This window comes from Mytilus californianus, unplaced genomic scaffold (genome assembly GCF_021869535.1).
Source record: "Mytilus californianus isolate M0D057914Y unplaced genomic scaffold, xbMytCali1.0.p SCAF_9, whole genome shotgun sequence".
Lineage (NCBI taxonomy): Eukaryota > Metazoa > Mollusca > Bivalvia > Mytilida > Mytilidae > Mytilus > Mytilus californianus.
Window position 1 is genome coordinate 25485603 of NW_026262745.1, and position 15909 is coordinate 25501511.

At 32.4% G+C, this 15909-nt stretch overlaps 2 protein-coding genes across 2 annotated transcripts in view; both read left to right on the top strand.

The window, feature by feature from the left end:
- The window catches only part of LOC127715259 (WD repeat-containing protein 19-like), a 47507-nt gene that overhangs the window by 10510 nt on the left and 21088 nt on the right, over nt 1–15909 (top strand). Inside the window, exons 5-10 of the mRNA XM_052221287.1 lie at nt 73–171; nt 4081–4294; nt 5835–5947; nt 6245–6326; nt 7165–7256; nt 13664–14019. Coding sequence (XP_052077247.1) covers nt 73–171; nt 4081–4294; nt 5835–5947; nt 6245–6326; nt 7165–7256; nt 13664–14019 — 956 coding nt within the window. The remainder of the gene's footprint in view (nt 1–72; nt 172–4080; nt 4295–5834; nt 5948–6244; nt 6327–7164; nt 7257–13663; nt 14020–15909) is intronic.
- Nucleotides 8150–10173, top strand: LOC127715296 (uncharacterized). Its single transcript, XM_052221344.1, has 2 exons — nt 8150–8419; nt 8989–10173. Exons 1-2 carry the CDS (start codon nt 8335–8337, stop codon nt 9501–9503), a joined length of 600 nt encoding a protein of 199 aa, XP_052077304.1. The 5' UTR covers nt 8150–8334; the 3' UTR covers nt 9504–10173.

Below are 15909 nucleotides of genomic sequence, written 5' to 3' on the forward strand. Positions count from 1 at the left end.
TGTAATATATTTACAATCTTTCAGATACTAAGTTGTCTTCAAACCAAAATGCACTTCATTTCTTTATTTCAGAGATACTATGACATTTCTGTTATGGGCCAAAGCAGGACCATACCTAGCTGTTGGTACAGCCAAAGGAAACTTACTCATTTATAACCATCAAACATCCAGGTAATTTTATGTGTAAAAATGTAATTTTTTATTTTTTTTATAATTATTGATAATATTTAGTCTGAATTTACAAAGTTTTCTGAAATCATTATTTGTTTTATATAAAAACAAGATGTGGTTTGATGACACAATTATCCATTAAAGGGAAAATTCGCGATTTTTTACTTATCATCTTATTATGTTCATAATACCATTAAAAACATATTCACCAAGTTTTATCTGGATATGAAAACTAATAAAGAAGAAAATTGGGAATTATTAATTCTATTTATTCAAACTTCCTGACTTATGTGACGTAGTTTAAGTCTTTTTGCATGCCGGGAGTGGATTAATCTCATTTAAAGTCTTGTTCGTTAATCATCTAATAACGCGATTTAAAGCGCATCAACGACTTTTGGTGTAGCTATTAACCAACTAACAATTCAGAAAGAAAAGTGATTAGCCGTGCATTTTTTTTAAATTAAAATTTACGATTTATATTTTTAGGGTTTCTGATATGATTATAGTAATAAAAGCAAATCATACAATAGAATTTTTTTATGATTTTTTTTTCGACGGATATTTTGAACAACATATATAACTGATAGTATAATAGAAATTCACGTTTGTATTCTCCCCTATTACTTCAGTCGAGGATTTGTCTTACTATACAAATCCTTGCATCAGTCTAGTACTGTGTAAATACAATGCATGTGTATTATGCTGACACCACCTGGTAAAGGCGTGGTTAAATTCACGGTAATTAAAAGATTAGCATTATGTAATTTTAATCCTTTGATCTTCACTAGAGTGGTGTTTGTCCTCAAGGGTTCACCGTTGCAGGTATGAGACAGATTTTTTTTAAGGGAGGAATATGGTGGCAAAATACCTTAATCGCCGTTATATATATATTTTTTTAACATTTTGCATTTGCTCAGTTTTTAAATAAATAGGTGAGTATTTTGTTGTAACATCGAAATTCTGAATAACTTTTAATAAAATAATTATATAAATATTATAAATGGCACACGAAAACGAGCGTATATATCAAAACAGTACTATTTTAAATTATCATCGGTAACCTTGAATATTTAAATGTGCAGAGAAAATTATCAGTTACAAAAATATAGTTTTGACGTCCAAAGCGATCTTCATTTACCTAATCAGGAAAGCCCTTATTAGAATATTATAAATCTCACAACGTATTTATATAATTCTTAAGCTATTTGACCAACGATGTTTAAAAAAAATAACAGAATCAATCTAACGTCAACTTTCCTTTTTTAAATGGAGACAGAACGTCGAAATCAATTTTCAATGTGCTTGATATCTTGTACCTTTGTAAGACTTATCATTCATTCAAAAACCCACTCTAAACCAGAGACATATATACGTCTGTTTAAACTGACAAGAAAACTCCTAAAGCGGACAAGCAGTATATTCTGTAAATTTCTGAGAATTTATACAAAGAAATAAAAAAAATCCCGAAATGAATTTGATCCTGGAAAATATTCACATCCTCATTCGGTCTGAAAAAAAGATACGAATTTGGTATACAGAACATGCAGAAGTGTGAATGTTATAAAACCTAATTGTTATATCAGAAACCATTATAAATATGAACATGTATACGTAAGACCTCATGGGACGTCACCTAACCACATTCAGGTAATATACAAGTAGCTCTGTTATACCCGGAAATGTCAAGGTTTATCATAGATAGATAGACATGACCTCAGACCCCCCCCCCCAAATCGAGGAACAGTATATCTTACAATGTGTATATTCCTGCAAAAATAAAAATAAAATGAGAAAAAATAAAGAGATGAACGGTAAGTCACATCAGATTCAGATATTTATATAGTTGCTTGTCGTTAAATAGAGATCTAGTGTATACATGTCTCTGCGTTAACTTATAAAAATAACAGGAAATAATAAATTTGAAATAGATTTATGATGAATACTTTGCAACTGCGACACCCCTTTTTATCACAGCGTACATGCATGCATTTAAATGACTGTCCGTTATGCCATTTAGAATGACAATCGTACGTACAATCCTATAGTTCATGGTGAGTCCTTTTCTATCAGATATGCGACTTTTCGTATTTATATTTTCTCTTATATTACCGGTACTGTCATTTAATATCTAATGCATAAGTGCAATATTAAGAGTGGTTAAATCCCCTACAAGCTAACTAAATAAATAAATCAACCCTCTAGCTGACCAGACGTTAATACAACTACCATCAGTCTATCCGGAGTGAAGTTTCTTTATTTCTTCAAATAGGCTTTTGGGGAGCATTAGTGCACGTCCAGTGGCATATATATATAACATGCATGTCGGACCAGGAAAATGTGATGATGACGAATTTCTTAAACTGTTCGAAATAATCTTATTGAAATATAAATCTGTGATTTTACTATGTCTATAGCTTCGATGAACCAAAGCAAGTTAGATATCGACCTGTATTTAAATCAGATTGGTTCTGGATGTTTCTCTCGTATATTCAATATACTTGTATGATATTAGTTCTATATTGCGACTATCCATAGTTCCGTATTAAAACTTCCATCTAGGCGTATAAACCAATGATCGACAAGTGCCGCACATTATGTTAAATCAATATTTGTATGTTTCAAAATGTCCATAATTATTGACAACGGGTATATACTTACATTTTCCCCAATTTACCCTTGGAAAATGTGTAAATAGATTTTTATTTCATCAATTTTTTTTTTTTTTTTATTATTTAAACTTTCATTAATATCATTCTTTACACCAAAAATGTTATTTATAAACAAGCGTATGAGTTTAGCAATGACTAGTATATCACTATCGGATACGCTATACAAAGTTGTATATTACACCTGATAGATTCAAAATGGAAGTTACATGTTATCGGCCGTGTACACTGATCAATACCCCCAGAAAAGAAATGATGCACGAACTTGTTTTATGTAATTGTGTAATAACAGTTTTAAAGCCCGACAGGAAATCGCTTGAATACATGTACGTGTCACCTCACAATACCTCTGGGAACAATTCCTTTAGCCATTCTGGTGATCAGATAAGGGAAGGTCCGAATTTATTTTAAAAAGTTTAATACATAAAACAATTATGAACAAACTAGATTTTCAAAAACAATTTTACACGGAACACTTATTTATAACTTTGACTTTTTAACTAATTTCAATTTATTGTTTTAAATACTTCGTAAACAAAACAGTTTCAAAACGACAGACCATACTATTAGTACTAGTTATTTAAAAAATAATATATATAAAATTACATTTTCTGTATCAAGTTAGTTAGGAAAGGTTGCACAACCATGTCTATCATAATCTTTTTTTGTGACCCGGGAAACTGCTTTCCTTGTCGGATAAAACAACCGTACGCTTGACAAGATATCGACACTCAATTACGGCTACGTAAGGTTACTGCTTGTTTTGGTCCTTTGTGGTTTATAGATATATCGTGGTCAATATTCGGGGAGGATGTCAAAATGGCCGCATGCGGAGAATTGATACTCTAAATTTAAAATCGATGGTGATCTCTTAACTTGCAGAATAAAACTTTAATATCTATGAATTTGTGCTTTTTTATACATAATGAACAGAATATGAATTTTTCATTTTTTTGCGAAGTTTCCCTTTAAGACCAAAGGACAAAGATTTGAACAATGACAGATCACTGTACAGCCTTCAACAATGAGAAAAACATTTAACATAATTATTTTAAGCTATAAAAGGCTCCAAGATGACAAAACATGAAACAATTCAAAAGAGAAACCAACAGTCTGATTGATCTATACTACAATAATAAATGAAAAACAATTTTTTTTTTTTTTTTTTTTTTATTTCTTGAAATCCACTTCTTCTTAATACAGCTATTGATATTTACTTTTTTGAACATATGACTTTTTTTAGGAAGGTACCCATTCTAGGTAAACATACTAGAAGGATTACATGTGGAGCATGGAGTAATGAGAACCTACTATGCCTAGGTAGTGATGATAATTCTGTAACTGTCAGTAATGTAGAGGGCGACACTGTCAGACAAACATCACTACGGGCACCACCACAGGATGTACAGTTTTCTGAAATGAAAGGAGATGAAAGAAGTCAAATTGGAGAAAATACTGTAAGTTTGTATGGAGCAGGATCTGCTTACCCTTCTGGTCATCTGAGATCACCCCCTGGTGGAGCAGGATCTGCTTACCCTTCTGGTCATCTGAGATCACCCCCTGGTGGAGCAGGATCTGCTTACCCTTCTGGTCTTCTGAGATAACCCCCTGGTGGAGCAGAATCTGCTTACTCTTCTGGTCATCTGAGATCACCCCCTGGTGGAGCAGGATCTGCTTACCCTTCTGGTCATCTGAGATCACCCCCTGGTGGAGCAGGATCTGCTTACCCTTTTGGTCATCTGAGATCACCCCCTGGTGGAGCAGGATCTGCTTACCCTTCTGGTCATCTGAGATCACCTCCTGGTTTTTGGTGAGGTTGGTGTTACTCAGTCTTTAGTTTTTTACGTTGTGTTTTGTATAATGTTTGTTGTTTTTCAGTTTTTGCTATGGCATTGTCAGTTTGTTTTCAACTAATGAGTTTGTTAATCCCTTTTCTATCTTTCACCTCTCTTGTACGACTAATTATTTAATGATATGATCAAATAGCCCTTACACAGTTTAATTGGCATGTGCAAGACTGATGATGTTGCTTTGCCAATATTAATATATAAACACAGCTTTTTCACCCATGGACTTTTACAGGAAAAACCTAATACAGGATATGTCATCTCAGGTTGTAAATGTTGGATGTCTCCGGAGTCCCTAAATCTTGCAATATTTTGATGCATATGTTACATTTTATTATATTTTGATTCCTAGAATGACCTGAAAAATTTCAAATTTTGTTCTGTGTTTTGTGACATTTTGTCACAGGAAAATACCACAGCCTTTCTGTTTGACCATTTTGTAGATCAAAATCTGAAGAAAGCAGACTTAAAGAATAAGAAAAGTTATATTTTGGGTTATTTTTTCTAGGTTCTCTATCTTGGCCAGATAAAATGAATTTCATAAGCCTACAAATAAGTGAATCTAATCAATATTGTCAGAAAAAAATACACTGTGACTAAGAAAAAAAGTTCATATATGATTTCCTGAGCACTTTAGATAGGCTAAGTACCTTCATGTTAATTCTTTTTAGTGTTGTTGAAATATTTATTGGATCATTAAATGTAATGGCATTTAAGTCAGATTTTGTGGTAATGTATTTGTAATGATAAGTGAAAAAATGTAAATATATGGCTAAAGAAGCCATGATTATTAAACTAACTCTCAGATATATTTGTAAAATTAAAATAAAAATCCTTATATTTGCCTCAAAAATCACCATTGCAATGTTCAATATAAAAAAAAATGTGTATGTACTAAAAAGCCATCAAGCTTCTCCAAAATATAGGCACATCAATAGATGATCAAAGCACATGTAAAAACATTGTTAGTTATAGATTCTGAATATTGTAGATGATCAAAGCACATGTAAAAACATTGTTAGTTATAGATTCTGAATATTGTAGGTGATCAAAGCACATGTAAAAACATTGTTAGTTATAGATTCTGAATATTGTAGGTGATCAAAGCACATGTAAAAACATTGTTAGTTATAGTATCTGATTATTGTAGGTGAGTGTAGTAATAGGAAAGAAGACTTTGTTCCTGTATAACTTAAACGATCCAGATAATCCAATAGAATTGGCCTTTCAACCAAGATATGGAACCATTGTTTCTTATAGATGGTGAGTATTTTAAAATTCACGAAAAAAATACAAATTTTAACAGAAGTTTACAGATTTTTATTCAATTAATGTTTCGTGTCTGAACAAAATTTTTGAAAAATTGAGAAACTGAAAATAAATCAAAGTTTCTCATCATAATTTAATTTTTTTATTACACACCAGGAAAATTCATTTATATTCGTGGACTGAGGAAAAGTGGTATCCCACGAATAATGATGAAGCCACATTAGATAAGATAAAGAGTATTAAAATGAAACACATGGAGTTTTCACCTCATATTGTAAAGGTTACTTTCAGGTATGGGGATGGTTACATCATGATAGGATTTTCCAATGGTTTCTTTGTTGTGATATCTACACACATGAAGGAAATTGGACAGGTAAGTTTGGTTGTCATGGTAACAGCATAATGTAATTCTCCAATTGATTCTTTCTTTTTGATTTTAGATTTGAAATCTAAAATTAAAATATTATTGACACCGTAATATGATTTTAAAACTTTGAACTTCATTTGTTATATTTGCTTTTATTTCTGAAATAGACTGGTTATCATGGTTGTATCATGAAATTTTTTTCATAGAAACTGAGTTTCGGTGCCCTCTCATTTAAATGAAATTGTACAAATAAGTTTATTGTGTTGGTTACATTTCAAAGTTTATAGTGATATATCCTCGCATAGATAAAAGTTAAACTATCTGTTGTATCATACATTTTATTATTTTTATGATTGCTTTGTTTATTGCCACTTTCTATATATTTGAACACCTTGCACAATATTGCAAGTTTTTTTTTGTAAACAAGGTAAACAAGTCATTAATGACTGCAGTAATAATAATGGATGGACTGTAATGATCTATATAGATAATGTTAACCAACTACCTTGTCCACTTGGATCACTTGTTTACTGAGGCCAAAAATATTTTATGACAGCTTTGGTTAGAAATATGTTTGTAAATGACATATCACATTGTTTTATCAGGGAAATTATGCCTAATTAAAGAGATAGAACCATTATAGAAAGAATATTTCAAGAAAAATCCCTTGTAACTCATGTACAATTCAGTATAACTTACAATCAAGTTTAGATTGTAGATTGGTCATAATAGAATTACTGTTATTTAAAGAGTTACAAAAAAAAAGGATGTGTACCTTTTCACTTTTGAATCAGTTTATTTACTAAACACTAGTAGTAAACAGCTTTTATATATTTATCAATAGGAACTTTTTCAAGCCAGGAATCACAAGGACAATTTGACATGTATTGGAATATCAACATCACTAAATAAGGCAGCTTCTTGTGGGGATAATTGGTAGGTTTAAATTTTTTGAAGCACAACATTATTTTTGTGAATCTTGATACCCTTATATTTAAAAAAACTGAACCAGCCATACATTGTATGTATTTTAATGCATAAATTTCAAATCAGCTTTTATGATATTCCCATGCAGACATCAGTTTTATATTTGTATGATAAAAGGGAGGCGAAAGATACCAAAGGGATATTCAAACTCAAATGTTGATACCAACTGACAATGCCATGGTAAAAAAACCAAAAGACAAACAAGAGTATACAAAACACAACATAGAAATCTAAAAACTGAGCTATGCGAACCCCACCCAAAAATTGGGGTGATAACAATCCAATAAAATTTTAGCAGAAAGTTGAACTCTGATATATAAATGGTTTTTAAAGGCAGTGCTTTAATGCCTTTCTAGTTGCCGGGTTAATCCTTCCTTCCGCGATATCCAACTTATCTACGTGGGGGGTCGTTAGGTTCCAAGTAGATCCGGAAATGTTGAATTCTCTCCTCTTCTTATTGTGATATAAAATGTTTTTTGTTTCATTTCATTTACATTGGGAAATAGAGAAACGATCATTGTGTTTTGTTAGTTTTAAAAACTTTTGATATATTTGTATTTTGCATTATAAGCAGTCAACCGATTGACAAACTAGAATTATTTGAATTCCGTGTGGAAAGAGCTCGGGTTAATTTCGAGTGTTATCTGCAATCTATATGTTTATAAATCATTTCAGTCGTTGATATAATAATTAAAGGTCGACTGAACATGAATTATATTATACAATTTAAAGCGCATTTCTGTTTATGCACGTGAACCCGTCTAACGTTATAGTTTTTTCGCAGTTATATAAAGTAGCAAATTATCGTTCCTGAATAGGTGGCGCCGTGGTAGCCGATCCTGTTCCTCAACTTCCGGTTTCTGCACTGTGCAACTATTTCAGTTACATTTTTCATTAACGATGCCAAGTACTTGTTGTTGTGTACCTGGATGTCATTTAAGAGGAGGACATGCATTTCCAAATGACTTAAAAAGAAGGAAAAGTTGGATCAACGCCATGGCCCATACGCAGGTTGGACGAGAACACGATGAAATCGTGGAGTCCATCTCAATCAGCTGTTGTTTGCAAGGCACATTTTACTGAAAAAGACTACGTGCAGGAAACTATTCATGGTAAAACTCTATTTTCTTTTTGAAATATATAGTTATATATGTAATCGCCATGCGAATAAACCAAAGTCTGTTTACAACCGCAATTATCGTTTTAGAATAAAAGGGGTGGTTAATTCAAGACGTCATAATTTTTTGGATTACGATTCAATGTGATCTGTTTGAGATTTTTTGGTGATTGCTACAATTATAATGATTTCTTACAAGAGGTATATCATACTGAGATTTATTTTAGCAGTAATTATGCTAATGTAGTAATGACAGGAATGCATAAGCTATGCCTCATAGACTTTCTTGAAAAATATCAATGACAATGTTAACAGGAACAAATCAATGACATGCTCTCATCTATATTATAGTTATTTAGGTACAAACAATGTACGTTTGTTGCATAAGTCTCTCATTGTTTGTCCTTTGGATTTACATAACATACATTGAATCAGGCAAACATAGTTTTATCCAGATTGTAATGAATAAATCTAGTTAATATTTCGCCAGGTAATACAAAGTATACATTGCTAATGGAAGTTCATTTAATTATCAAAAAACTAATGTTTTATAACCTTTTTCAGGGCGCAAACCCACCATTCAGAGACTTAAGTCTACTGCCATTCCCAGCCTATTTTCCTGGACCAAGCAAGAGACTGAATCATCCGCAAAAAGAAAAATCAGGGCAGTTTCCTGTGAAAACAAAAGAACTAAACTTGATGAATATTGTAGTAGAAATCTAGAGGAAAGTTTTGATTGTAAAGTTGGTTTTCCTGAAGAAGTCATTCATACTGCAGAAAGGATTTATGACTGTCCACCACCAACTGCCGAGCTAATGTTGAGCTTCACAGATGGAATTATGCAAACACCATCAATGCCTATGTTTTCAGCAGAGAATTTTGAAATGAAGACACGTGACACAGCCATGCATTTTTATACCGGTTTAGAGTTGTATACTAAATTTTTATTTGTTTTGACCACACTTGGTCCAGCAGCACATTGTTTGAGATACATATATTTTCAAATTGATAGGGTGTCAGTTGAAAATCAGTTTTTTTATGACTTTGATGAAATTGAGGCATTATACAACCAACTTTGAACTTTCTAGATTCTAGATTGAATCTAGTGTTAAGAATATTGTGTATACATGGATTGTTTTTATGTCTAAACAGTGGTGTGAGGCTAACACTTGGCCATCTAGTGGTTTAGTCAGGTATTTTTCACCATCCAACTTCAAATTAAAGATTCCTACGACTTGGATTATTATTGACAGCACAGAATATCCCGTGATGAAACCTAAAGCTCCTAGAGCTCAGGCAACCTTTTCATCATATAAAAACAGAAACACTGAAAATACTTGTATGTTCGACACCTGGTGGTTTAGTCAACTATGTCTCTAATGCATATGTTGGTTCTACCAGTGACTATGAAATAGTTGAAAGCTGTAGAATAGTTCAATTATGTGATCCAGGTGACAGTGTGATGGCAGACAAAGGTTTAAATGCAAGATTTGTTTGCTAACTTTTTTCAAAAATAGAAACAGAATTAGTTCCAAAACTCTTATACGGGATAGAAAAGTCTCCAATTAACATGTGCACATAGAGCAAATTATTGGACTTGGCAAAACATACAAAATTCTATTAAATCCTATGAATGGAACTGAAACAAAACTTTCATCTGAAATAACATTTAGTTGTACTAGTCTATGTTGTGTAATTTTAGAACTTGTATTGTGCCAAAGGATGCATAAATAAAAGTGACGCAATGAATTTTGTTCTGATATATATATATTTATAATTACATGCACATGTAAATTGTAATGCATATACAAATAAGGAGATGTGGTATGATATTCAGTGAGTTTATCGAACTAAAGTGCATAAGAAATGGGTTTAAGCAGTTACAGGTGTTACTGTCACCGTACAATCTCCAACAATGAGAAAAACTTGTACCGTGTAAACCATTTCAGAGATCTTACCACTAAGTTTTGTTGTTTCACCTTGACTTTGGTGAATTGTTTATATCTGTTGATGTAAATATAAAAAAGAAGATGTGGTATGATTGCCAATGAGACAACTCTCCACAAGAGACCAAATGACACAGAAATTAACAGCTATAGGTCACAGTACGGCCTTCAACAATGAACAAAGCCCATACCGCACAGTCAGAGCTCTATAAAAGGCCCCGAAATGACAATGTAAAACAATTTAAACAAGAAAACTAACGGCCTAATTTATGTACAAAAAATGAACGAATATAACAAATATGCAACACATAAACAAACAACAACCACTGAATTACAGGCTCCTGACTTGGGACAGGCACATACATGTACAAACAGAATGTGTCGGGGTTAAACATGATAGCGGGATCCCAACCCTCCCCCTAACCTGGGACAGTGGTGTAACAGTACAATATAAGAACGAACTATAAAAATCAGTTGAAAGAGGCTTAACTCATCAGATGGATAAATACAAATACAAGTGGACGTGGTCGGGTAGTTGTACATCCAAACAACAAAAAGACACTAAGTACAGATCTGAGAGTACTCAAAGTTACTGATGGCTAGTTCAAAGCCACTAACAACTGATAAAAAAATCTTGCATCTAAGACTAAATTATCAATCCGTAAGCTCTCTTTAGAATTTTATAAATTTTAGATTTTACATTTCTGAGTTATGGGGTTTTATTCATTAAAAAAGGGGGGATTTTCCAGTTTTTGTCGAGCCTGCGACTTTTGTCGCAGAAAGCTCGACGTAGGGATAGTGATGTGGCGGCGGCGTTAGCTAACTTCTTAAAAGCTTTATATTTTAGAAGGTGGAAGACCTGGATGCTTCATACTTTGTATATGGATGCCTCATGTTACGAAGTTTCCGTCAGCCACATGTCCAATGTCCTTGACCTCATTTTCATGGTTCAGTGACTACTTGAAAAAAAAAGTTAACATTTTTTGTAATGTTAAATTCTCTCTTATTATAAGTAGTAGGATAACTATATTTGGTATGTGTGTACCTTGCAAGGTCCTTATGCCCGTCAGACAGTTTTCACTTGACTTCGACCACATTTCATGGATCAGTGAACAAGGTTAAGTTTTGGTGGTCAAGTCCATATCTCAGATACTATAAGCAATAGGTCAAGTATATTCGGTGTATGGAAGGACTGTAAGGCGTACATGTCCAACTGGCAGGTGTCATCTGACCTTGACTTCATTTTCATGGTTCAGTGGTTATAGTTAAGTTTTTGTGTTTTGGTCTGTTTTTCTTATACTGTATGCAATAGGTCTACTATATTTGGTGTATGGAATGATTGTAAGGTGTACATGTCTAGCTGGCAGGTCTCATTTGACCTTGACCTCATTTTCATGGTTCAGTGGTCAAAGTTAAGATTTTGAGTTTTGGTCTTTTTTTCTAATACTATATGCAATAGGTCAACTATATTTGGTGTATGGAAATATTTTATGATCTATATGTCAGTCGCGCAGGTTTTATTTGACCTTGACTTCATTTTCACAGTTCATTGCTCAGTGTTAAGTTTTTGTGTTTTGGTCTGTTTTTCTTAAACTATAAGCAATAGGTCAACTATATTTGTTGTATGGAAGAATTGTTAGCTGTACATGCCTGCCTGGCATGGTTCATCTGACCTTGACCTCATTTTCATGGTTCATTGGTCAATGTTTAGTTTTCTTGGTTAATGTTAAGTTTATGTGACAGTTGTAATAAAGCTTTATATTAAGGACTATCAACATAATATCAGTGATTAGTAAAGAAGGCGAGACATTTCAGCGTGTGCACTCTTGTTGGACAACAACTCAAAAATGCTTTAAGCAGTTCGCATGAAACTTTGGTGAACTATTTATAGCTATTGATGTAATCTCCCTATAGATTTTCATAAATTTCAAATATGACATTGAGAAGAAATTGAACTTTATTTGTTTATAGTCTGGCAACAGATTTATTAAGTATTGCGCAACAGCACAGTGTATTGTACAACAGCAAGAAATCTTTAATTGAATATAAATTCAATTCATATAACCGATTTCAAGTTCTTTGACTACATTTATTCCGAAACTATAATATGTCAAATATTTAATTACAATCCAAATTCAGACCTGTATCAAGCTTGAATATTGTGTCCATTTTTGCCCCAACTGTTCAGGGTTGGACCTCTGCGGGTGTATCCAGCTGCGCTCAGCGAATCAGTTTATTTCTTAATTAAGAACTCCTTTTTTCATTCATAAATTACTTTAAACTTGGAAATATAATTTTGCTTGGAGTTATAGTTTCTTAAAAAAGTATTGTCATTGAAAGAGTTGACATGTTGCAATGTACATTTATTCTACATAGTCCTATGGTACCAAATCAAAAGTTTATATAAAAGAAAGAAGTCAAAGGTTTCCCATCATAGTTAAGTTACATACATTTTTTTTGTACCTGAGGTCGTTGAATATAGATCATTATATAAATAAGGAGATGTGTTATGATTGCCAATGAAACAACTATCATCCATACTTAACAGTAACAAACCACATTTGCAGAGTTGAATAAAATACAGTTGATAACATTTACTTATTACTAAAAAGAAAATGCCTAACTATTTTAAACAGTATTTAAAAATCAATTATATGGTCATTTTTATAAACTTCCTGTTACAAAACTTTGAATTTTTCGAAAAACTAAGGATTTTCTTATCCAAGGAATAGATTACCTTAGCCGTATTTGGCACAACTTTTTGGAATTTTGGGTCCTCAATGCTTTTCAACTTTGTACTTGTTTGGCTTTATAACTATTTTGATCTGAGCGTCACTGATGAGTCTTATGTAGATGAAACGCGCGTCTGGCGTATTAAATTATAATCCTGGTACCTTTGATAACTAATTTGACTATAAACATAGATAAAAAAGGTACAAACTGGACATAATGCACTAGTTCATAAACAAGTGAGAACAATCACCTTCATATAGTGCTCAGCATATGACATTCATATAACTTGTTCAATATCATTAGAGAACTCTAAATCTTAAATACTGAAAGCCACCTCTGATAAGTACACTGTACTATGCAAGATAATGATATAACTGGACTAAAAATACACACAACCTGTAATTAACTGCCTTTACAGCGCTATCACGCTTTGATTGAATGCTGTTACAACTTAAGTTATAAAATCAAACATCTTTCATAAGATTGTAATATGTTACAGTTCTTTATTACTTGAAAATTAATTAGTGAAATACTGATTTAGTTCAAAAAATTTTATACAGTGTGAAGATTCATGATTTGTCTGATTTAAAAGAAATGTTTGCCATCATCCAACTTGATGATGAACGTGGATTGGACAAAATAGGTTGGACAGATGACGGACAACTCTTAGCCGTCTCATCAAACCGTGGAAATTTACATGTGTATCTAACAAAACTTCCCATGTTGGCCTCTTGTAACCAGACAAGGATTGCTCATCTGACGTCACTGTTAGAAGTTACAGTAGAAGATAATATCCAACAGGATCAGCCAGCTGCCATACCAATAGATGTAGAACCATCGTTTGTAGGACTTGGACCTTATCACTTGGCTGTTGGCATGAATAACAGAGCATGGTTTTATTTGATGGGAGATGCTGGTAAAAATTAACTGTCAATTTATGTTTACCTATTTTATCAAATAGAACTTATGTTCTTTTGTTTACCTTTAAGGTACAATGTATTTTTAAAACTCATAAAAAATTCTTTGGAAACATATTGCTAAAGTCACAGGCAAGATTTAGCTGTCATATTTATATTGTTTTTATACGACCGCAAAAAAATTTTGTGGTCGTATATTGGTATGACGTTGGCGTCGTCGTCGTCATCCGGCGTCGTCGTCGTCCGAATACATATTGGTTTTCGCACTCTAACTTTAGTTTAAGTGAATGGATCTTTTTGAAATTTGACCATAAGGTTAAATACCACAAAAGGAAGGTTGGGATTGATTTTGGGGGTTATGGTACCAACAGTTAAGGAATTAGGGGCCAAAAAGGGGCAAAAAATGAGCATTTTCTAGTTTCCAGACAATAACTGTGGAACGGTGTATGGATCTCTCTGAAATTATACTACAAGTTTCCATACCACAAAGGGATGGTTAGGATTTGCTTTGGGGGGTTATGGCTCAAACCGTTTAGGAATTAGGGGCAAAAAAGGGGGAAAAACAAGATTGTCCTGGTTAATGGACAAATACTTTAGTACAAAACATAATTTAAAGCAGTGTAAGGGAGATAAATCAAATACATCATTGAAATTATCTCCCTTACACTGCTTTTAAATTATGTATAAAGTAATGGTTAATGAACAATAAAGATAATCTAAAACAGTGTAAGGGAGGTAATCCAAATACAACGTTTTGGTTACTTCCCTTACTCTGCTTTTAAATTATGTTTAAAGAAATGCATATTTATAAAGGAAGACCAGTAAAAATATCTGCAAATGTTTTCATCTTTTTTTTTTACAAAAAAATCCATATGAAAGATTTGACACTATATTTTTATTAATTCTATTATAAAATAGATTAAGTTAGCACTATGGTAAATTTAAATGGGTAATTATGGTTGCCAACTCCATTGGAAATTTGAATTGAGATTATGACCATATCTTGAGGGAAAGAATTTTTTGGGGGGAAAAAGGGGGGGGGGATAAAAAGAAATTGTGGGGGGCCAATTTTTTCTCATTTCAGATTTCAGAAATTAAAAAGAATTATTCTTCAAATATTATTTTTTTTTCAAATTTCAAATATTGAAAAATTTCAAGAAGTAATCTTTAATTGCACAGTATGGCGCATTAGATTTGTAAAATCTTTGATCACATTTATTTATTTGTTATGCCGAATCTAACAGTGTATTTAGATTTTTAATTTTGGGTCCAGTTTTCAAATTGGTCTACATTAATGTCCAAAGGGTCCAAAATTAAACTTTGTTTGATTTTAGCAAAAATTGAATATATGAGGTTCTTTGATATGCTGAATCTAAACATGTATTTAGATTTTTGATTTTTGGCCCAGTTTTCAAGTTGGTCCAAATTGGGGTCCAAAATTAAACTTTGTTTGATTTCAACAAAAATTGAATATATGGGGTTCTTTGATATGCTGAATCTAACCATGTATTTAGATTTTTTATTTGTGGACCCCGTTATCTAATTGGTTCATATTGAGGTCAAAAGGGTCCAAAATTAAACTTTGTTTGATTTCATCTAAAATTGAATTATTGGGGTTCTTTGATATTCCAAATCTAACCGTGTATTTAGGTTCTTAATTTTGGGTCCTGTTTTTTAAATTGGTCTACATTGAGGTCCAAAGGGTCCAAAATTAAACTTAGTTTGATTTTAACAAAAATTGAATTCTTGGGGTTCTTTGATTGGCTGAATCTAAACATGTGTTTAGATTTTTGATTATGGGCCCAGTTTTCAAGTTGGTCCAAGATAGGGTCCAGTATTTAAACTTTGTTTGATTTCAACAAAAATTGAATTCTTAGGGTTCTTTGATA

Coding starts and splice junctions, on each gene's coding strand:
- LOC127715296 (XM_052221344.1), top strand. CDS start 8,335: ATGAAATCGTGGAGTCCATCTCAATCAGCTGTTGTTTGCAAGGCACAT. Junction 8,420..8,988: donor CGTGCAGGAAACTATTCATG/GTAAAACTCTAT, acceptor AACCTTTTTCAG/GGCGCAAACCCACCATTCAG.